General features: G+C 40.8%; 2 protein-coding genes across 5 annotated transcripts in view; both read right to left on the reverse strand.

The window, feature by feature from the left end:
• PGGT1B (protein geranylgeranyltransferase type I subunit beta) overlaps positions 1 to 607 on the reverse strand; it is a 38,456-nt gene extending 37,849 nt beyond the window's left edge. The window contains 1 exon segment of the mRNA XM_040540680.1: positions 446 to 607. Within this exon segment, the coding sequence (XP_040396614.1) occupies positions 446 to 570 (125 nt within the window). The 5' untranslated portion in view covers positions 571 to 607.
• On the reverse strand, positions 597 to 10,219 carry CCDC112 (coiled-coil domain containing 112). 4 transcript variants are annotated; one of them, XM_040540677.1, is made up of 10 exons: positions 10,124 to 10,218; positions 9,368 to 9,483; positions 7,415 to 7,536; positions 5,573 to 5,662; positions 4,149 to 4,224; positions 3,175 to 3,565; positions 1,910 to 2,326; positions 1,125 to 1,220; positions 819 to 934; positions 597 to 736 (listed from the first exon to the last, which is right to left on the reverse strand). In XM_040540677.1, exons 1-10 carry the CDS (start codon positions 10,172 to 10,174, stop codon positions 706 to 708), a joined length of 1,506 nt encoding a protein of 501 aa, XP_040396611.1. In that variant the 5' UTR covers positions 10,175 to 10,218; the 3' UTR covers positions 597 to 705. The 4 variants fall into 4 exon arrangements, with proteins under 4 accessions (XP_040396611.1, XP_040396612.1, XP_040396613.1 ...); XM_040540678.1 differs by lacking the exons at positions 597 to 736; positions 10,124 to 10,218 and adding an exon at positions 9,951 to 10,113 and having other exon boundaries at positions 753 to 934; XM_040540676.1 differs by lacking the exon at positions 597 to 736 and having other exon boundaries at positions 763 to 934; positions 10,124 to 10,219.
• Positions 10,220 to 22,833: the final 12,614 nt, after the last annotated feature.

The following is a 22,833-nucleotide window of genomic DNA, read 5'->3' on the forward strand; positions in this document are numbered from 1 at the left end:
CCCAGGCGCAGCACCTTGCACTTGGCCTTGTGAAATGAATGCATTCCAGAGCCATGAATGGGGCTCTGCATTACAGCGCGTAATATATTTCAGTACTGCTTTAATATTTGTACTAGCTAATGAAAATTTAAACGATTCCTCTCACATTAACAAGAGCACCAACTTGGAGCTACAGAAGGCTTAACTCATTTATTCTGAAATCGGCTTTCGGGGAAGGATTAAAAGAACGAAGCACAAGCCTAAAAATAGATTAAAAAAAGATCAGCGCGCCTTCCCTCGCGGACAGGGGGTGTTCGGGTAAGCACGGTGCAACCCTCCTCAGGACGACCCGTGCAGGTGGGCGGCCCCCCGGGGCAGCCTCTGGCCTGCCGGGCACCCTCGGGAAGGGAGAGGCGGAGGGGAAGGGACAGGGGTCGGGGCAGGGGAGGGGTGGCGGTGCGGCTACCTGCTGGTCTCGAGGGAGGAGTAGCGCTCGGGCAGGACCTGCAGACAGCGCTGGAAGAAGCGCACGTGCCGCTCCTTCAGGAAATCCAGCCGCTCCGCCTCCGCCCAGCACGGCGACGCCGCCATCTTGACGACGACCACCACCACCGCTGCTGCCGCCGCTGGCGCGCGACGAACGCGTCACAGGGCGTGGCCGGGGGGGCGTGGCCTCGGTGGCGCCGGCGCGCCCGCTGGTGGCGCGCCCGGTGCGGCGCCGCCGCGCTACAGCCCCCGCCGCCAGGCGGGCACGGCCCTACAGGCACGGGAAAGAGCGGGGAGCCGCTCAGCGGATGCGCCCCGCTGGCGGCCCGCTGCCCGCTGCTCCCCCTCCGTACCTCCGGGGAAGGCGGAGAGGCGGCGGCGCTGCGGGGCCGGCTTCCTTCATGCGCTCCTCCCAGCCCCGCGTCGGCCGGCGCAGGCGGGACGGGTCCCGGGCCGCACGGATGTGGACCTTGCGGGGGAAACACACACGGGGAGGGGGTGGAAAGAAAAAGAAAAATGTTTTTATGTGGCCGCCGAGGAGCCGTGCGTTGCAGCTTACCGTAGGGGCAGGCTGGGGGCCGGCCTGTTTGGAAGTCGTTTGAATGACAGAGCTGCGCACACCTGAGATCAAAAAAAAAAAAAACAAAACCATACATTACCTTCTGTCTTAATTTCGCCAGTCTTTGTTCTTTTTCTTGTTTCTCGGCTTCTTTAACTTGTTTTTGTTGAATCTTTAGCTGAAGTTTATGTAGATCCTGAAACATGTAAAAGAGAAATAGCCTATTTTATTTCAATTTATTTTGAAATGCTTTGAAATATGTACATATGCAGCAGTTTGTTAGTTTTTTTTATTTCTTTTGTCATAGTACCGAGTAAAGTAACACTAGATAGCTATTTGCTACAAGCTTCTCCTGTCCAAACTAAAATTACACAGTATAGAAAAAATGGCAGTCATTCAACCTGTTTATAGAACTGAAATTTAGTGTGAATTCTGACAATAGTACTGGTCCTCCTGTTTACATTGAGATGGGACCTAACACCTAATGAAGCCTTCAAGATCTTCAAACAGCTTTTTTTCTTTATACTATCATACAATAATCAGTTCTCAACTTCAGCAATGGAGAGCAATACAGTCAAGCCCAAACCATTTTCACATGGAAATAAACAAAACCATCTTATATTTACAAGGAAATACAGGCCTGAATAATCCTACAGAACTTAAATGTTGAGGAAAAGAATATCATGTTCTGGAATAAAGCCTCATACCGTTTCTTTGGTGTAGACAGATGCTGTTATACACAGTGAATCAAAACCAGATTTAACAGATTTTGAGTAGAACTAGGGTATCTAGATTTTTTTTAAAAAGTGTTTAGCAGATTACGTTACAGAAAGAAGTAGGTAAATTTAAAAAAAATCATATGCATGAGTAGAGGTAATTACGTACTCTCTCTTGAAATTTAGTAATTTCTACTGCAGCAATTCTCTTCCTCTCCTCCTTTTCAGCTTCATCTCTCTTCTCCTTTTCAAGCTTTTCAAGTTCCTCCTTTTCTTTCTTCTGCAAGGTATACCTTTCCAACAGTAACTTCACGTGGCATTGGCGCTGGCGTTCTTTTAGTTGCTTTTTCTCCTTCTCTTCTTCTACTTTTAGTTGTGATGCTTGTTCCATTGCAAATGCTATTGCTTTCTGTTTTTTCCATGCTTCAATTGCAGCTTGTTGTCTTTTTCTTTCTTCCTCTGCTTTTTGTTTCTGAGCTTCTTCATGCTGAAGCCATTCTTTCTTGAGCATTCTTTCTGATTTCTCTTTCTTCTTCAAATTTCCTTCTCTCTCTTGCTGCTGCTTTTCCTTCCATTTCTTAATTGACTGCAAGAGAACAGCAGGAGATAAACAAGGTCTTCATAAAAATCTTACACGGTCCTGTTGATTGCATCTGATAAAGAGATATGTTCTAAGGATACAAACTGAAGATGGGAATTGGAAATCTACTTAAGGGAAAACTTAAGGCAAAAGACCACTTGTCCGCTTTGTCATAATCAAATTTTCTTTCTATTTTATGCATCATACAGAAAGGTTTAAGAATTATGAGTTGAAATTTTTTAGGTTATGGCATATTATCTTGAAACAGTTATGAATATTAGTGTAAAATATTTTTCTCAGTGAAAATACTATTTTGAAGAAAAAGCTAAGACCTGAAATACAATTCCACCCACTATTTTATACCCCAATTTTTGTGTCAGTATATCTTTTATATGCAGATGGATAGTTCTTGAAGGCATCAATTCTTTACAAGGAGCCATAATTATCTACACCAGAAATTGATAGGTGTATTGCTTATACAGTGGGAGACATTCTCCAGGATGTGTAACAAAGTTGCATTTTTCAAACAGGATCACTTACCACTCTGGGATCCACATCTAACTTGCTGGACAACTTCCATTTATAAGCATTTGTAAAATATGCTGACAATACACAGGCCATGTCAGTGTATTACTAGGTCTATGCTTACTGATAATTCATTTAAAAGACAAATATTTTGGTAAGTTAAGGATGCTAAAAAAGACTTCAGTTACGTATCACCAACTGTAAATGAAATCTACCTAGCACTACCACCAGACAGGCAAATACAAAAATAAGTGTGTGTGTTTTAAAAACAAATATGTTTTCTTAAAGCTACAATAGTCCTAGGAGGGGGCCTTTTTTGTTCATTTTACCTCTTTTTTTCTTTCCTGTAAAATTAGATATTCTCGATACCATTTGTCATGTTGTTCAACTTCTTCTTTTGTCCTTCCACAGAGATACTCAACGGCTTCATCCATGTAGGACAGCCTTCCTTTGTGCTTTGTCCACACTTTCAGAAAATTTTGATGATCATAATCATCCCAGCCTCCTTGCCTCCCCCCCGTTCGCTGCAGAAATCTTTCAAACTCTGCTACTTCAGGTAGATGATTTTCCAGTGTTTTATCAACTGAGATCCTAGCTGATGGCAACTTCAAAACTTTTTCTTTCGTTGAGCTGCTGCTTAACACCCACAGTTCCACTTTTTTCTCAAAGACACTGAGCTCATTAACGGCAGTTTTTTCATCCTTCAAAAGCTGTTCATATCTAAAAAGGGAACAAACACTGGAGTGTAAGAAAAGAGATCCAGCATTCATTGCTCAGTGAAAATGAGTTTTGGAATTGTTCAATGCCACACAAAAGCTATTCTTAAAAGATTAAGAACTGAAATGGTAGCTAACACAGATGACAGCATAGTTTTAATGATCCCATAATAAAGCACTACACAACCGGAATTGTTACCCTTTTAGTGGAAGCACACATTTATGGCACACGAACAATTAACTCAGTCCCCTCCTGACACCACTAGAGAGAAGAAAGAGGAAAAAAAAATCCACCCACTTAAAAAAAAAAACATGAGAACAATATAATGTGTTCTGCAGCTTTTCTTGGAAAAGCCTCTTCATAGGCAAATAATTGTTACATTGAATCAGTGAAGCAGCTATATAAACAGCCTCTCTAAAAGGTTGTATATCAAGATTAGAATCTATAGTTTGAGTTTTGATTGACATACAACAGGAATCATGAGCAAAAGAGAAAAATCAAGAGAATAGTTTACTTGATTGATGCAAAATTATCATTGTGTATTATGAAAGCACTTTTTTTGTAGCTGAAGCATGTATAAACATACGTTTGCCTCTGTTCTTCTTTAAAAGCATTGATTGCATTTTCAATTTCTTCCATCATTTCCTTGAGCTTGTCAACAACTAAAAACGAAAAGAAGAACGTATCTCCTAAGAAGGTTAGAGTATTTACCAGTAATTCAGCACTATTCAGAAATGTAGGCACTTGCAGAGAATTCTGGGATGCTTTTATTTCAGTGTACAAAAAAGGCTACATTTCCATCTCAAACACTCTTACAAGAAAGACTCATTTATTCAAAAGGTGTGATTTCACAGTGGTTTAGCTAACTGGATGCAAATCCCAGTATAAATGTTTATTTCAATTGAACAAAAAGTCTCATTCTGGTAATCTTTAACTGATTCACAGAATGAGACAGCCTTATCTTAAAGTAAAGGGCTTCCACTTTTGTCTTTTATAACAATGGAGTTAATGACTTAAGAAGCACAATCAAATCTTTGTTTTTCACCAGGCTGTACTAACCATACGTAGCCTACATCTCACTACTTTCTACAAAATTGGGCTTACAAAGAGACTTCGAAGTGAGACTTCATATCCTGTACTTTAAATGCTTTAATCCTCATTTGGAGAAGGAGAGAGAGAAAGACAGCTATTTTGTAATGGTGGAAAGATGTTTTAGAACTTGAGTGTTTTAAACCAGTACAACATCTCTACAAACACATATTGAACACACAGTTTAACTAACCTGGCTCTAAAAACAAATAATAAATTGATGCTGTTATATCATCTAAAACTTTTGGCTCAGCTTTCATGTCTCGTTCTGTCACCTTTGCTAACAGCTTAAGAAAGAAGATAATACATCTTTTATAGAATAGACACTGAATACATGAAATGACATGCATTTTGTCTAGCATCATAAAGTCCTCAGCTAGTAGCAGAGCTTAAGCTTGAGCTCCAGATGGTAGGTACTAAAGGAGCCATTCTTCTGTGACACTATTTCCCAAGAGGTTCAAAACAACCAAACTGAACAAGTTGTCTCAGCATCTTGCATGGAATATTCCAACTTACACTTCAAGCTAGGTGACTTGTGGGTGACTAGGAATCAATTCCATGTAGACCATATTCTGTGACTGCTTATTGAATGAAAGGGAGCTATATCTACACACTACAGTACAATACTGACTTTGTTTTGCATATGGTAAAGAGTTGCATGTAGAAAATACTTGACTCTCAATAGCCCAAAGAAACAAACCCACGTCACTTCTAATAGAGAACAAGTGTATCTGTTCCCACAGAGAACTGCAAGAGGTTTTACCCTTTCTTATATTTCTCCCTTCTTACAATCCCCTTCCCAGATTCCTGGAAGGGCAGGCAGACTAGAGTATCCCAAGTCTGCAGGAGAATCACAAGCACAACTATCCAAGAAACCTGTCTATAAACAAAACTGTTTTAAAATCTGTCAGCATGACTTACATTCTAATGTATGCTTCACATCTTTCAATTGTTGCTTAAGTTTCTTCACTTTATTACGTATTTTTGATAGCTGCTGCAGGATTTTAGTTTCTGTTAAAATAAGATGTTTATAGTTCTAACAGTATCTTTGTGCATTTGATTCAATAGAAAACAACACGCAATGAAGTGTCTAAACTCGGGATTTCATCTGATAAGAAACAGAAATTCTGCTTAATCATATGAAACTGCTCTAATACAAAGCATCTTAACATATCTAACTGCAAGTAGCTGAGTGCATGTGCTGTATATCTTCCCACATAGCATCAGATTTTAAAATTAGTAGTTCCCATTTCAAAAGGTTTCAACAGTATAGTCACATCGAGATTAATTCAGTTTTCTCAAACCTTTTGCGAGGTAACTGGAGTTTGGAGAACAATACTGCCTGTACAAATAACAGCTCTAGAGTTTTGAAAGGGCTTTGACCTAGGCTTCAAAACACTCAGCAATGGAGAAAAAACAGACTTGAAAAGCACTTATGAATTTACTACTTCAACATGATTTATATATTTGTCATGTTAACTGAAGTAGAATTAATGTCTTCAGGAACTCCAAGCATGCATATGCTTATTTGCTTTGTTATCACTTGGTTCCTCACAAGTTTATAAATATTGATTTGAATGAAGTTCTGGGTACATCTAAGGTACTAAGGAGTCTAGAGATTCTGTCTTTTTAACAGGATTGGTTTAAGGAAGAAATAAGAGAGACCATGACCTAAATGTAACAAAACAGAGCCATGACATGACCCTGTTAGTTCAAACTCAGACTAAAACACAAAAACTTACAGATTGTGCTCAAAGACCTGAACACAGCAGCACAGAAAATGAGGAGCCTGGGGGTTCTAGTACACATCCTACAAGACTCTAACATTCTTTCACATCTCACATTTAGTACCTTACACCTCTCTCTCTTTTTTTTTTTTTTTATTCTTGCAACAGTATATCCCACTACATCCACCCATACTTTTGTGCTTCCTCTGTACACCTGGAAAACTTTCTGGACTTTTTAGCTTGGTCATTTTTCAGAAATATTTACATTTTTTAATGATTTTAAGATGTAAAAAATATGCTAGGATTCCTCAATTAAAAGACCCACATTAAAACATACACATTTCTAAGGTATTTTTAGTTGTCTTCCTGAGTCCTTTCGCCTTCCTTCAACTTACTTTTTCATCTTCTGTATCAAAAGGCATAGCATGATTATTTTATTAGTTAGGTACCGTATCGAGGCAGTCACTTTTGTCCTGTTTAATTAGTCTGGCAGTAGAACAGATAATAGAAGACGGACTGTTTATTATCTCACTGCACCATTTGCACTATGAATATCCATTATCTCAGAAGTTCAAAAATGCAGGCACAGAACTGAAGTGTTCAAAAACCTATTTACAGGCAGTAATCAGTGTAGGAAAAACTTCTTTTATGCTAAGCACCTATTCATAATACCTAGGTAGACGACATTACATTTTTCAGTACACATACAAAATTGCTTCTAAGTTTCTAAAACAGAAAATTTCCACCAAAGGTTTTTTTGTGAGTAGTACCCACTACATTCAAGATTAAAAGAAAACAGTTGGTAACACAAAAGACCCAAAATGCTTATGCTTCTGAATTTTGCAAGTGAATTGGGGAATTCTTCCTTATGAGCAGTACACATAGTGAAATGCTATACTTTTATCAGAATCTACCTCCCATCCACACTAATCTCTCTGTATTGCTGACTGATAAACCATTTAAGCAAAAAACTGTAGAGTAAAAATAAGTAAACAAACAGGAGGGGAAAAAAATGAAAAAAGGGAAACCCACTTACTTTCAGTTTTCCTGTTGACAGTCATTTTATGTTCCAGTTCTTCTAGCATGCTGTATTCTACCCTGGAATCACTCTTCCTATTGTAAAGATGTCCATTTTTGTCCTTTTCAATATTTGCAAGCCTGGAAAACAAGGCTGCCACACTGAGCAAGCTGCAAATACTTATCAAAGCACAAGATTTTCCATGGTTAGTATCCAGCTCATGCCGTGTCAGCAGGACAATCTTAGATATTATACAAGTCACTGGTTTGCTACTATAGCTGATTTCAAGGAAAACCTTTCTGTAGTTACAGGACTATGCACCAAAGTAACCCAAGAACTTGAACAAGATGTTAAAAGAAGAAATTATCTCACAGACAAGCAGTGCTTTACACACTGAAACAGCATGAAATTTTATCTGTATGATGCTCACTTACCAAGCAGCCTTATGAGAATTTTCATTGGAAAGCACTGAGGGGACACAGGCTGTATTACTGCAATTGCACACACAGATGGAGCCCCAGCACAGACAAATCAAGTACATTCCCTCAGGGTCACAATGACAGTAGTACTACTGCAACTGAAGATTTGAATTCAAGTTCATTACTATCGGCATATCCCAAGATATTAACACTGCTACCTTACTGACTATAGTTTATGTATAAATACACAGATCTACAGGTGACTTTTGCTTCCTCACTAAGGTCAGAAGCCTTAGAATACAACTCACAGTAGGATTTGCTTTGCCTCACTGCAGCTAGGCAGTCTACTAGAGTCTGACCTAGAGAACCATAGATGCAAAAGAACTGCCAATACTGCAGCCTTGAGCATATCTGTGTAGATCAGTGCCACCATGCTAAAAGATCAGAGCAGTACAACACTGGTGCCATCCAGAACAGAGACATGTGGGGATTCCCAATGTTAAGCAGCACTACTGACAACCCATAATACTCTGTCTCTCAGTAGGAGGTTGGTTCTACAGTAGGCTATTGCTGCTATATAGTTCAATCCTCTACATGAAGATGCCTTCATAACTTAAATGCTTTGCTGTTCACTGGAGATCACAGAACCAACCTGAGTAACAAAATCTCAGACAGTGCACTAGAAGCCTTAAGAGCACAACTACAGAAGGACAATTTGCCATAGTTAAATGGCATCCAAACTGCCTCATTTAAAGCTCAGGAATCTCTACATTACCCAGCAGTCGACTTTTGAGCCATTACACAGGATCCAGAACAACTAAGAGGAGCTAATTCAGTCAGAGTAAAATGCTGCTATGAGACTTCAGTATCACAGTTCATTCAGGATTCATAACTACAAACCTGTCTCCTTGAGCCCGCTGGCTAAGCCAGCTCTTCCTCTGAAAGCTCATTTGTGCATCCAGAAACCTCACTGTTCTTTCAACTACCTGTATAGTTATTAAAGCCATTACTCAAGATGTGGGAAAACACATTTAAATCATGTCTGTGCTTGAGCTGTCTTGAACTCCCATATTCCAAAGCAATGGCCTAGATAATCTAGAATTGCTCTCAGTCTGCTCTAAGGAAGCTGTTGTAATGCTGCCACAATTTTCATTTTGTTGATATCTTTTATAGGCTTTAGTTCTTTAGAAAGGTAAGCACAGCTGAGTAGGAAAACGAAGAACTCGATAATGCCACATGCACTGCACAGCTGAGTAGGAAAACTGGGAACTAAGTAATGCCACACACACTTTCATTCTTGGGTTATCAACATGGTGCAACAGTGAACTAAAGAAAATAACTGACTCAAGTCCTGGTAGCAATTAGAAAAACAAGTCATCTTGAAGCTCATGACCCTATGCTAAACAACTACAGCTGTAATAATCTTTCTGAAGTCCTAAAAAAAATGAAAACTTTGTCTAAAATTTCATTACCGTGAATTCTTACCTGGAACTTTGAGTTATATTATCTCCAGAACAGCATGAAAATACAGTTATGATTGTCTTTTACTTACTGAGTTCTTAACTTTTCTGCTGTTCTTATGAATTCTGCTTTCTTAGTTTGTTCTGCTTTCATCTTCCAATTCTGACACTGTTGACCAGAACCTGCAGTACTGAAACAGCTTTCATTCTGTACATAACAAAATGGAGTATTATTCAAAAACAGTATTTTATTTTTAAATGCTCATAGGTTATTTCTAAGCAGACAATACCACAGTGCAGAGATAACAAACAAAAGCACTACTTCTGTTTTACACTACAGTAATTCAAATAATTTTAAGTAACACAGGTATAAAATTGAAGTGATGATAAGCTGATGAGTGTATATAAAAATCCATTCTTCAAAGGAAAAACGGAAAGAATGCAATGTCAACATGCTTTCACGGATGCTGCTGACCACACTACATACCACCCTAAATCAAGATAGTCAGTATCTGAAGATTTGGAGGTAACTCGCTACCTGACTATATAATCTTATGTTATCTACATGTAAGCTACATTAGGCAGATTACCCCATTTCATCTCGTTAAAGGAAAGCACTCGCTTAACTTGTGAAATCTGCTCAAAATGCCCTGCAAACTGTTAACTCTTACTCACAGCAAACCCAAGCAGTCTGAAGACACCACATGCTGGGACTACTGACAAACACGGGCTATGAAACTGGATGTTGTGAGCCTACTATCTCAGGTCAGCCCGTCAAACCAGCAGTTCCTGCTTCAGCCCTCCCCCGGGGCCGCCCGGCGAGGCCGGCTCCGCGGCCAGGCCTTTACCTGCTCCCGCCGGCCGGCCGCCGCCGCTACGGCCGTTGCCAGCGCAGCCATCTTGGCCGCGGGCAGCCGCCGCCACCCGCCCCGCCCCGCCGGGAGATGGAGGCGGGCGGGGAGGCCCGGAGGTCCCGCGTATATCTGTCTGTCTGACTGTCTGTCTGTCTGTTTGCTAGGCTGTGTGTCCCTCTGTCCGGGCTCCGCCGGGATAGGAGTGCCTGGCGTTGCTAGTTACCGTAGTAATAAACGCTGGCCGCGGCAGGGCGTCCCTGGAGTCGTTTCTACCCACGCTGCCTGAGGGGACAGTGAAAGGAGTTCAGTTAACTCAAAACAATAACAGCAACAACAACAATAAATAATAATAATTTGGACCAGAACCCCCTGGTCTGTTTACACGGTTCTACAGTGGCCATCTTTCAAGCTTGGCCACTTCTCTGTTGCTTTATAGGAAGCGGTATAACAGGACAAAGGACTCAGTGGTTCTGACAAAGACCTGCTGGCTCCTTAGGGAATGGTGGTCACACAAAGCCCCAAAGCCTACAGTGATCTGCAAGGGAAATCTGACCTGAAAAATAAGCCCGAGTCCTGAAATCCTGGTATTTCAAAAGAAGCAGGTGGGGTATGTTCAAAAGGCTTTCACCACCTTGTGAGAGGCAGACAGTGACTACGTTAGGCTCCCAGCCACCCTTGCTTTTGGGTGAGAAAGTTGTAATCCGGAGTGCCCATGACCTTCCAAGGCTTGCAGGCATGTACTCAAGGTGATGACCATGTGGAAAAGATAACAGGCTCCAAAGGCTCCAGACTATCTGACCAATGCCATTTAACTCCCCTGAGCGCGTTTGAAGAGCTGAAGCCACAGACCTAATGTCACAAGCAGAAGTCTCTTCAGAGCAATGTACTCCAGTAGCCAAAGCTGACCTGAGGTGTGTACACATCTAGGGATGTGTGGATGCAGATCTACCAAATGCAGAGCAGCAAGTGATGCTTGCTGTATGGTGTCACCATATCCTGCTTTTCCCTCAAGGGCTGGTTTTAACTGGGAAGAGCTGTGTATGGTTGCAGTTTGGCTACGACTGATTCACCGTCTTGGATGTTTGATTAAACACAGTCTCTTTCTTACTTTTTCAAACTCATGGAGCATGCTTATGACTGGCTCAGGTTTTATTTATGTCAGGATTTAGGGTTTTGTATTGATTACTTCCTTCAGGAAGACCAGACTACATCCTCATTATCCTGACAGGAAATAAAGAGCTTCATATTATTCAATACATTTTTGAACTCTCAAGATTTTGTTTTTCACACACATATACCAATCAAACTTTTAAGGAGTTGCTAATTAACATTTCTGCAGAACAGAAATAATCTATTCATGCAGTGGCTTTGCTAGCTAAAAAGATTTTATGATCTGGTGTTTTCCCAGCTGTAGAACACAAAAGCATTCACAGATGCTAACCAAATGGCCTAAGCTGAAGACATTTTATTGCCTAATTGATGTTTTTAAAAGCACTTTCCTGATATATTTTTCCTTTTTATATTTTATGACCGTGCTTACATTTGACTTCTTTGTATTTGATGAATAGAAATTAACAAGTAATGTAGAACATTTCAAAACCTGAAAATATTCATCAGCATAAATTAAAGAGGATTGTTCTCACAGATTGTTACCTGAAATGGCTTACAGAACTCTTCTTTCCACAGCAGTGTTTCAAACTCTTCTTTGTCTTGCCCTCTATTATCTGATGTAAGAGAAGGAAGCGTATCTTCTAGAACTTATTTGTATTTGTTTTTCTTTGGTGAATCCTATTAAAGTATCTGATATTAGGATCAGCAAACTGATAACTGCTTAGGGATTATGCTACAGTATTCTGCAAGCAGTTTTGTTAAAATGGCTTTAGTTGTAGTGTAATTCAACAACTTCAGTAGATTACCAGTTTCCAAGAGGTGAATCCATATTGTTACTGTTTGCCACACATACTACTCATGAGTAACTCAGAATCCTGAGGACTTTGTAGGAGATGCCTGTACAGAGGTATTTTAGGTGTCTGAACAGAGCTAGACTTTGCTGGTTCTCTCTCTAAGCATTGGAGGTGTCAGGCCTCAAGCTGTGAAGCTGGTATAGGGATAAACCCTGGCTTTCAGCTGAACCAGGACCTTACTTCATTCCCTGTTTGGGACAGGACTCATCCAAGTCAAAATGTGGCACAACAGAGGGTGACATCTGTGTACTTTTTGTTAACTATTGATCTGTATCCAAAAGAAAACTGCTAGGCAATTACATGATGTAATTATATCCTGATCTCTTTCACGTTCTCTATTTCTCCACTTAGTTTGGTGTTTGAAGTACTATGGGAAACCCTTGATTTCTGTGACAGCTTTGCTTGATAAAAGCTTTCAAGATTTTGCACACCCCTCCAGCCCCTTTTTGACAAGAAGGAGGCAAATAGTTTTGTTTACTGCCCTCCTATTAGTTATTAAGCAGGAAAAATACATGGAAGGAATAGTGCAGTTTCATGCTCTCTCTTAAGGGTGAGTGAGATGCAATACCTGCAGTGGAGAAGAAGATTTGAGTGGTGGAGGTATTCGGGCCAAAACTTTTGGATGTACAATGCTTCAGTGTTGTCGCTGCTGGCATGAGATGCCTTGCTTGTACTTTTCCGTGTGGTTAAGCAATTGTTTCTCTTGCTGAAATCCCGCAAAGCTGTACATGCTCAGCACTTCTGAAGAACTTTTGGCTGGCCTACACTTGACAGAGGGTTAGGGTCTGGGAAAGGCAATGGTCAGATCGAGGGAATCCAAAGCAAGCTGTGCATTGTTTCTGTCTCTTCCAAACCTTGTCTGTGCCCAGCTAAACCTGATGGCAAATCTGGTGAAGGGATCTTTAGAAAAGTCAGGAACTGCTTAGGCGGGACTGGCAGCTGATTAAGGTAAAAATCTAGTAAAAATTAATAGAAAATAAAACTACTTTGAACCCAGACAATTCTCTTAGTAAATGCATAGGAGTTAAACAGTACTGAAAACCATACTTCCTACCAGTAAGTAATAAATTGTGTTCAGCCGAGAAGAATTCTCATGAAATTACAAGCTGCTTTGGTTATCTGTCCAGTGCAGAGTTTCTGTCACTGATGCAACTGTTGTAGAGGCTGAAACACAAGTGTAAACAGGGTTTATGCAGCTGCCAGTGTTTTAATGTGGTTATCTGAATCCTCTGTATATGCTGGAATGTACATCTCTTAGTGTACACAATACGATAACATTTCACATCTCAGCAGAATAGGCCACATCCTGAGATTTTTCACACGGCCTCTCTCTGGGCAAAATCTGATTGAAAACCACATAACTGTTTCTGAATTTGGACATACAACATCCTGTTAGCAGAAAATGTTTGCATTGCTCTGGCAGCTGTGGATAGCAGTGACAGACCTCACTCTCGCATACAGAAAAGTCTGCAGAGAGAGCTTGAATGCTGTCACTCTCATAACTGTAAGCAGAAGGCATCTGAACTGAGATTAGGATTTCAGAGAATTGGGTTCGCTTCCTCGCTTTGCCACATATTTCCTGTGTGAGCTTGGGCAGGCATGTTTGTTCTGAGAAAAAGAAAAAAAAGGCCATAACAGGCCTTGCTACCTTGCCAGGAGAGGGCTGAAAAAATAACCACTTCAAAAAGTAGAGGTATCCTGGCCTGGATTTGATCTGAAAAGGGCTGCAATCTTCCCTTTCACAGACAGACCCCACTTCACCCTCAGTTATTTCTAGCACTGGTGACAACTTTGATATCACTAACTACACGGTCTCTGACGTTGGTGTCATGAGACCTGAGAGCATCTGAGGGGACTTTTAACTTGCTGCAGCCCCCAGAACGGACACTTGATTTAGTGAGGGAGGACATGGAAGTACACAGAGAAAAAATATAACTGTTAACATTTAAAGGAACTGGCTACACATAGAACAAAAAAAGTCCAAACAACTGAAAAAAACACATGTTAATCTGGAAGATGCAGTGCTGGCCATCAAAGCATTGATCACAGCCCCATGGGTGTGTGGAAGGAGCCTCATCTCTCACAGTGTTAATTGACCAATATCTCCTATTTTCCTGAAATCCTTCAAACCAAATAGAGAAAAAGGACAGCACAATAACAGTATATTCCCATCTATGCGATCCTTGGGGAAACCACCTATCTTACCAGGAGGCATCAACACGCACTCACTAGGTGTGGACCCCCAGAAAAATGACTTGCCTGTGCAGATGTTTCTTTCCAGGTGAACTCAGAGTGTTTTTATTTTATCTTATTTTATTGGTTCCCCAGGTCCTCAACAAGAATGCTGTAGGGCAGTTGTAAAGCACCAAGCAGAAAAGACAGTTTTTTTAGACAAGTAATAGCAAAACTGGAAGTAATTTAAAAAGGAAAGAGTACATTAATGATCAGAGGAAATGAAAGTCTCTAGCGTTGTGGGTACAAATATCCACTTGTATAAGTGTCCATAAAATTGTCTAGGTGTCCTGAACTAGAAAAGCACCAAGTCACTGGTAACAGCATGGGCTTTCATTGTATTTTTATTCATAAAAACAACATGTTCATTCTAGCCTAATCTGATAGCATACCCTCGTACTCAGTGGTCAGAATTAAACCAACTCTAAGCATCAGACAAAATATGAAAAAATGCAAACATGAATAAAAGAAAGCAGATGCAGATACGGAGACGATAAGTGCATATTCGCTTATTCTGAGGGGCTGTAATAATGCTGCCTGTGAGGGGATAACCAGGGTACCGAGGACACCAGCAGTAAGTGTAACAGTGCAGATATCGGCTAGGATGGTGCAGTTCTGCACAGTACAGTCTGCTTTCAGGCTGCGTTTCATCGCTTTTGCTTTTGTCCACCAGGTGTCATGTGAGAAGCACCTGATAGCTGCTAAAGGCATGGCCGTAGTATTTTCTTTCCAGAAACCAACAGCAACTCTTCAGTGTCTGTAAGTAGCATAGACAGCCCTGTGGCTGTCTGTATCCCTTTTAACAGAATGATCTGATCTGTCCCTGTACTGGTGCCATCCGCTCCCCTTCATCTGTTGGGCACAGAGCAGTCATCATCTCTCCTTTTGAGAGCTGTTCTGGAGTGCTAGCAGCGAGGTGGCCCAGGCACACAGGTGCTTGCTGCTCTGTAGCTGCAGCTCAGTGTTGCTGTCCTCTAGTACCATAGAATCATAGACTCATAGCATGGCTTGGGTTGGAAAGGATCTTCAAGACATCAAATTCCAACACCCCTGCCACGGGCAGGGACATGTCCCACTGGACCATGTTGCTCAAGGCCCCATCCAAGCTTGCCTTCTCCTGCCAGAAGTGGAGGAGCACCAGGCTAGACAGTCGTACAGATACAGCTGTATAGAAGATCCCCATTTTTGATCCCCAGACAAGTACATATTCTACTCATCCTAACTCATTTTTGTGTAAATCTGTGTTTTAGGTAGAAGAGACTTTGTGTGGTAGCACAACGGTAAGCAGTGGTAGCTTGGCTTTCACATTTCATTCTGTGCAGAAGGACTCTCCAACGAGAACAGGATGCAGAGAGGGGCCTGGTCAATAGGTTAGTTTTAGTAAATGTTTCTAGATATAGAATATAGATGGTAGGGATGAAAGGAAAGGAAAGGAAAGGAAAGGAAAGGAAAGGAAAGGAAAGGAAAGGAAAGGAAAGGAAAGGAAAGGAAAGGAAAGGAAAGGAAAGGAAAGGAAAGGAAAGGAAAGGAAAGGAAAGGAAAGGAAAAGGAAAGGAAAGGAAGGAAAGGAAAGGAAAGGAAAGGAAAGGAAAGGAAAGGAAAGGAAAGGAAAGATAAAAGAGCCGTCTTCATTTCATCCCCATTAATATGTGCTCATCTAAACTACCATTTCCTTTACCTTCTGTGAAATATAGACTTTATCTTTTAAGAAAATAAACCTTTACTTGAACCCTGATTATAGTCTAGACTTCACAGTAAAAATGGAAGATCAAAAGGGAAATGAAAAACCGAACAAATAAACTTGGCAAATGCAAGGTTCCCAAATGAACAGGAGTACTGACCCCTTAATAATTCATCTTATTCTTTCCTTTTTTCCCCTCCAATTCTTTCATGTGTTTTTTTTTTTTTTCCATTCTTTAGAATTTACTCATGTATTTTCACATCTTCTCTCAGTTCCCCACTCTTCTGTGATTCTTTCATTGTACTTCTCCCTCACTTGTTATGAAAGGAAGAAGAAAATGTTTCCCACAACCATACTTGAAGCAAACACACAACAAGAAATAGCAGGCAGGCCAGTAAAATGCAGCACTTCCTAATCTGTTTCTTACTCTCAAAGACTTTTTTAAAAACTTTCTGAATGTGATTAAGCTGATAGTTCTAAGTTCAGCTCCATCTTCCAAAACATCTTCCATCCTAGATCTGGAAAGCAGAGGATAGAAGTGTGCTCTGCCAAAATTACAGACAGTTTTAGGCTTGGCCAAACCTCAACACAGCAATGTTGAGATTGAATGCTCTCCCTGGTACACATTTGTATATTCAATCAACAACCTTAGCAGCTGCTTCTATTTGAAACTGGCACACTGCATAGGTCACACTGCTGACAGCATCAGTCATGCTGGGGCTTCAAGACCTTACTCAGCAGCTGTCTCTGCCACTTCTGTTTCATCGTGAGTTTTTAAATTATCGGCTCCTATGTTACTTTTCTGTAATCGGTTATTAATGCAGTCAATTGTGATGCATTTTCCTAGGCATTCCCTTTCATTGGCCTTTTCTGCAGCTTCTGTGAAAAACTCTGCCCACTTTGTGCTGTCATGGGCTTTACTTCCTCCTGTCACATAAAGGCTAAGCATCCACTAACTCCAGCCAGTGTCAGCAGTACTCCAAAAACCTCAGATAAGTCAGAGGCAGATAAAGGAGAAGGCATTAACATTATAATGAAGGTTCTCTAGGGAAGTGTGCCCTGCAGAAAGAGAAAGTTTCCTGAGTGCATAAGGAAAATGGCTGGCTGGCAGAGCTGAGCTCAAATATCCTTGAGCAAGTGCCAGGATATTTGTGTACAAAAGCAAAACTGATGTTCCCCCATAAAGATAATCACTCAGTCTGTCACAAATTTATGGCCCGACATAGATACAACAAAGTTTTTTAGAGTTTTGCACTGATTTCATAACAGATGCAATAAAGCTCTAAATTGTTATGATGTCTTTAATTTTTCTCACTTCTAGTCCTTACAGCTTGCTGCGGTAGCTGTAGGAGTTAAGTGATTATAGCAGTAGAGACCAGAGTTAAAAAGCTACATTTCTAATATTTGTTTCATTTGTAATTCCTCATGCTTAAGCAGCTAGCTGGGCATGTGTGTGAACTGGGACTGTAACTACACAAACCAGTACAGCAACATACAGAGGCCAATCCCAGCCACAATTTTTGCTTGAATGGGGACAACAGTTAATATAGCATGCCCACCATAAAGCCATGCCAATCTCACAGATTATTCCAAATTTTAGTAACACTGAGTTAAAACAGAAACATTGAGGGTTTTACAGATCTGCTCTTGCAATGAAAACAAGTGGTTTACTAGCAGGTTTTACTCACATTTAGTGAGTATTCTTTGATCAGTACTGATTTGTGAAACACTTCCCAGACTGTATTAAACATTGTGTCTAGTTTCACGCCTGGCCTCAGAACAGTTTACTCTAACACATGACAGTATCTGTGCAAGAACGGACCTGTCTGTACACATATCATCTCAAATAAGTGTTCTGCCAAAATAAACAGTAGGTTTTTGTGGGTGCAAGGTGTGATCTTGATACAATTTTAGAGGAAAGGATATGGTGGAGATGCTCAACACATTGCCATGTTTCCACTGATCTCTCCTGGTATCTCATGTCGAGTGTACTAAGTTGTGTGACACTGGGATAAGAACTAGTTGAAGTCACTGAACAAGTTGACACAAACACCATTTCTGTCTAACATGATGCATTTTACTTAGGTTTTTGACAGGTTTTTCAGGCTTGTAACACTACCTCTGGGCTTTTGGACTACTTGTGGTCAGGTCTCAACCACAAATACTGCAGAAGCAGAATTCACAAGCCACAAGAAGAAAGAGAGAGTTCAGGAGGATGCAAAGCCCATCATTTACACAATTGGCTTCATTTTTAATTTTCCTGGGTTTTAAAGCAATACCTGGAGCCAGAAGAACCTCAGTGGAAAAACCTTACAAGCAGAAGCAGATGAGACAACAGGGCAAAGAGATACTGCTGGTTGATATTTGCAGGGACTGATCTGACAGCCTGCTTGGCATTCCTAAAAAGCTGTGCCTGTAGCAGTACCTTTTGGCCTCCAAGACACTGGTTTTGTTGTTCCCAGCAGCTGAGACTGTGATGGAAACCTGAAAAATACTCTGCATAGATGATTTGCAGGTCTGTTTGAAGACACTGCTTCCATATTTGGCCAACAAGGAACATAAAGTGAGAAGAATTTCTTTTTCTTAGATTGTTAACTACCTTAGAAGTATGATCATGGGCATTATTGATTTCTACATGCAGTAGAAAGAAAGCAGACAAAGTTTGGAAGTAGCCAAAAGTGAAACTGAATCCAAGGAACATTGTGCCAACTGGAGTTGTGAAGGCCATATTAGCAAGTATCCCAGGGTCAAACTGGGATTGATAATTTGTAGGGTTTGTTTGTTTTCTTGCTTGCTTTTTTTGAGATATCAGTCTTGTCCCTTTCAAAGCAGAAAATGAATGCAGAGCACTTTTGATTAGTTCCTGCACATTGGCAGAACAGTGAAATATCAAGCTGTTATTTTCAGTGAAATGGGATGGGCTATCTGGATGTATGAAACACAGTCACTTACATGTAGGTGCAGAATGCTTATATATGCATAATGTGGTATCAAATATGCAAGGCACTGGAGGTGGCCTAACTGGAATAGCTCATGGTGGAGGCAGGACAATGCAGCAGACCTGGAACTGCAGTGGGGGTTCAGAGGACGTCACTGCTGCCTCCAGCACAGCCATCGATTTGCTGGGGGACCTGTGGTAAGTCACAAAGGCATTTCCCTTCCCTGCACTGGGAACATACACTCATCGTGTGTGCGTAGTTCTTGGAGAGGTTGGGTGGGTAGTGCCGGGTAATTGCTGAGTGCCATAGGAGTGACAGAGTTGAGAGTCAGCATTCCGCTAACCACTCACTTTGCAGCACACAGGTTGAGTAAGTAGTCACATCTGTATTTGCGTATGAACTGCTGTTAATCACACGTATAAAATATGTGATTTAGAAAAAAAATACACAAACATATGTAGAGTTCATGTATAAGTACCCTGTCCTTGCTAGGTAACATAGACTGCAAGCCTGGAGGTCACAGCAGTCCTTAGTTAGACGATCAGCAGAAATATGTTCGGCTGAAAAACAAACAAATACTGTGGGGCAGAATAGGGAAACTGAGGTGTTCTTAGCCCTCAAAAACAGTATCTTGTACCAGGCTGAAGCACACTTTGGGCAACTGATAAGGAAATGCAGGAATCCATAAAATGGGCTTTTTTCCTCAGTGAAATGTGTAAGTAAGGGTAACATTGTTGATTACATGTGTGACACAAATTAATCTGCCTTACATACTCTTCCTAAATGAGAGGTGTGAGGAAGGGGAGAAGCCTGGTCATAACTTACAGAGCTCTCTGGCAGCCTGGGGAAAAAACTACATTGAGCAGTAAACTGCAAAGTTTCAGAATAATACAAGCAGGTGGGACTGTTAATAGTGAAATTTGCAAGGATGATTCATGACGAGACAGCCCAGGACAATTATATGTTTTTAGCTGTGTATGAATACAGACTAAAATCTAAAGGTCAAGGCCATGTTACAAGTGGTTTAAATGTGGTGAGAGTAATATGTTCACAAAGCCAGCTGCCAAACAGATGTGTGACAGTGCAGGCTGTTCCGTAGCGCTGCTGCTGCTAATAACAACCACAGCTTTCCACTTTTTTGGTGTATTTCCCATGGGTACCAGTTCCAAGCAGCATCCACTTCACACATAAATATTTACACAACACTTCTGAACTCCATTCACATCAGCAATCCCCAGCACTGAGGGAGCACTGAAGATTGCTTAAAGCTGTTTTTGCCCATGCTGCTCTCTTCCTTGCTTCCTGGCTGATCTCTTCCATACCCACCGGAGGGAACCCACAGTGAGCTGCAGCACTCCAGGGATTTGCTCTTGTCAGAAGGCATATGTCTGTATGGCAATGAACACACACTGTCAGTGTCCTATAAATAAATAAATAGTAGTTATTAGTCAGGCAAAACAAAACGCAGATTGTCACCCTTTTCAGATGTTTATCTGAATCTATGCAGAGAGAGGCATTAAACCACAGAGGATAGAAAAGTCTATTTGGTAATGTGTTCCGGATTGGCCTGTGGTAAGGCTGGAACACATCCCTCAAGATCAATATTCTCCTTGGAAATAATTTCACTGTGCAACCACACCACTAAACAAACTGTTATATGCACTGAGAGACCTTCCCAGGCAACCTTCTCCATTTCCAAGCTAAGGTATTTATTGTTTTCCTAGTGTCATTTTGCTATTTTATTGTAGAACTCCAATACGACTGATATGCTCCCTCTTTTCCATCATCTTACCTCTGACATCTTTCAAGAGGTATTCCCATTAATGATGTTTTCTTTCAGGGAGAGAAAATCTGGATCCTGACTATTCCTCTAAGTCAGATGCATCATACGATTTATTAAGGTGTGCCACCCTACTGAGAACCTTTAGTATCCTAATTGAAGTGTTGATCATAGTTAATGTACTTGACAGGGTACTAGGAGTTGTTTAATCCCCACCCTCATCCCCCTTTTTAATTTTTTTTAGATTATAGTCCCTCTATTAACCTTTTGTTTGCTTGTTTGTTTGTTTGTTTTTCTGTGAGAGCAATACAGTAAGCATTCAAATGAGTGCACCATTTGATAGTACCCAGGGATAACTCGTGTGGCAAAAGAGCATGTCATTAGGCACATGGGCTCTCTGACGATGCTGGTGTGAGGTAACAGTAGAAGTTCACCCACCTGGAGAACACTACTGCCCAGAGATGCATGGCTTCTCCATTATCTCTGTATGGCCTGAGTGGCTCAAAGGACACATAGTGGGGCAGAAAGTCCCATTACTTTATGCTTATTTCTGATTTTATGTTGGAGGCACATATTAACACATCTACATGTACATATTAGCATTCCAGTACCTCCTTCAGTACAAAAGCAATCCTTCTAACACTCTACTTTTTGTCTGCAGCATTAGATCTTACTATGCATGAAGGTCACCTTGTGTCTTCTCCCAAAGCTGGCTAAAATTACCCTGAAGGACTTTCTCTATGTATCAGTTTTTGTATCTGTATCAGTTATGTATCACATTCCCCAGCTGCGCGCATAGGGCACGTGGCTGTGGGAGAAGGATGTGTGGAAGTGTAGGGGTCCAGGCACCTGGGAACAGCTGAGTTTGATGGGGATCTGGCTTGATGAGTTACCCCCTTGAGGAGCATGGTTTATCTACAGCTCAGCATCTGTGGTTTTCCTTTCTATTCTGCCTTCAGTCTCTTTTTGGGTGCGCTGAATGTGATATGAGTGTCTAGATGCTCAGTTATTTTTCACATGCCAATTGCTCCTGTCATGTTTACACTAGCTCAGATTCCTGCAAGCCTAAAGGGACAGGCAGAGTGCTGTGTCCACAGCCATAAAGTCAAAATGAAATGCTAGGCCTTTCAAATCTGTCTTTAATTGTCACCTCAGAAGTTAGTCTTAGAAATATCCAAATAATAAGTTATCAAAAGAAATTTTAACTCTTTCATTTTGTACAGCTTTTATATTGCTTTGCTTTTATCAGATGAGATTTTACTTTGTAGATGAAGCAGCAGATGCTAACGACGTCCTACCACTGCTGCTGGACCACTTGTGTGAGAAGAACTGCTTGATGGCCATGGAGAGAGCTGCTCAGACTGAGCCTGTTCCTGTCTGCTGTATCATGTCACAGGCAATCTGTCTCAGAAGTAAATCCTAGTCCAAGTGCCAAATCCCATAACCAAGTACACGCATAGATAACTTGACAAGGTTGAGCAGGTCCCCCATAAAGCAAATATTTGTAGTCTCAGACTCCAAGATATTGAGGAGAATGTTACACAATCCCTATCCCAGGGCTGATAGCTATCCTCAAGACATATTCTTTCAGGAGCCTACTGATACATAAATATGGTTTCAAACACTCCTGAAAATAACCTTGCCTATCATTCCTTATCTAACAGCTCTATCTTATCTCCCTTTGTTGTGCAATATCAAGGTTCTTTCCTTGTGTTGCTATATCTAGTGTGCAAGAATAAATTCAAGAAAGCTGTGGTCTACCTTTTCTTTCTTCTTACATACCTCACCTGCTACCGAACTTTGAGAGTCCAGTCAGAAGGGAGAGTTGTATTTGTAAATCTATTTTTAAAGAGTGATTAGAATATTTCAGTTTTATTTTTGTATATCAGGAATATGAATTAGAAGTTCAGATATGCATTTAGTCTTCTTATAGACTTAGACTTACCTTCTGCAGGAAGGAAAAATTGAAATCCTCTCAAAAATGATTCCAAAGGAGAAAGGGGAGAAAAAAAAAAAGAAAAAAAAAAAAAAGAAAAAAAAAAAGACATTTGCTTGGGTGATGATCAGCAAAGAAGAAAGAACAATGGTAAGGTAATCTACAGATGCTT

The sequence above is a fragment of the Cygnus olor genome, chromosome Z (assembly GCF_009769625.2).
Source record: "Cygnus olor isolate bCygOlo1 chromosome Z, bCygOlo1.pri.v2, whole genome shotgun sequence".
Taxonomy (NCBI): domain Eukaryota; kingdom Metazoa; phylum Chordata; class Aves; order Anseriformes; family Anatidae; genus Cygnus; species Cygnus olor.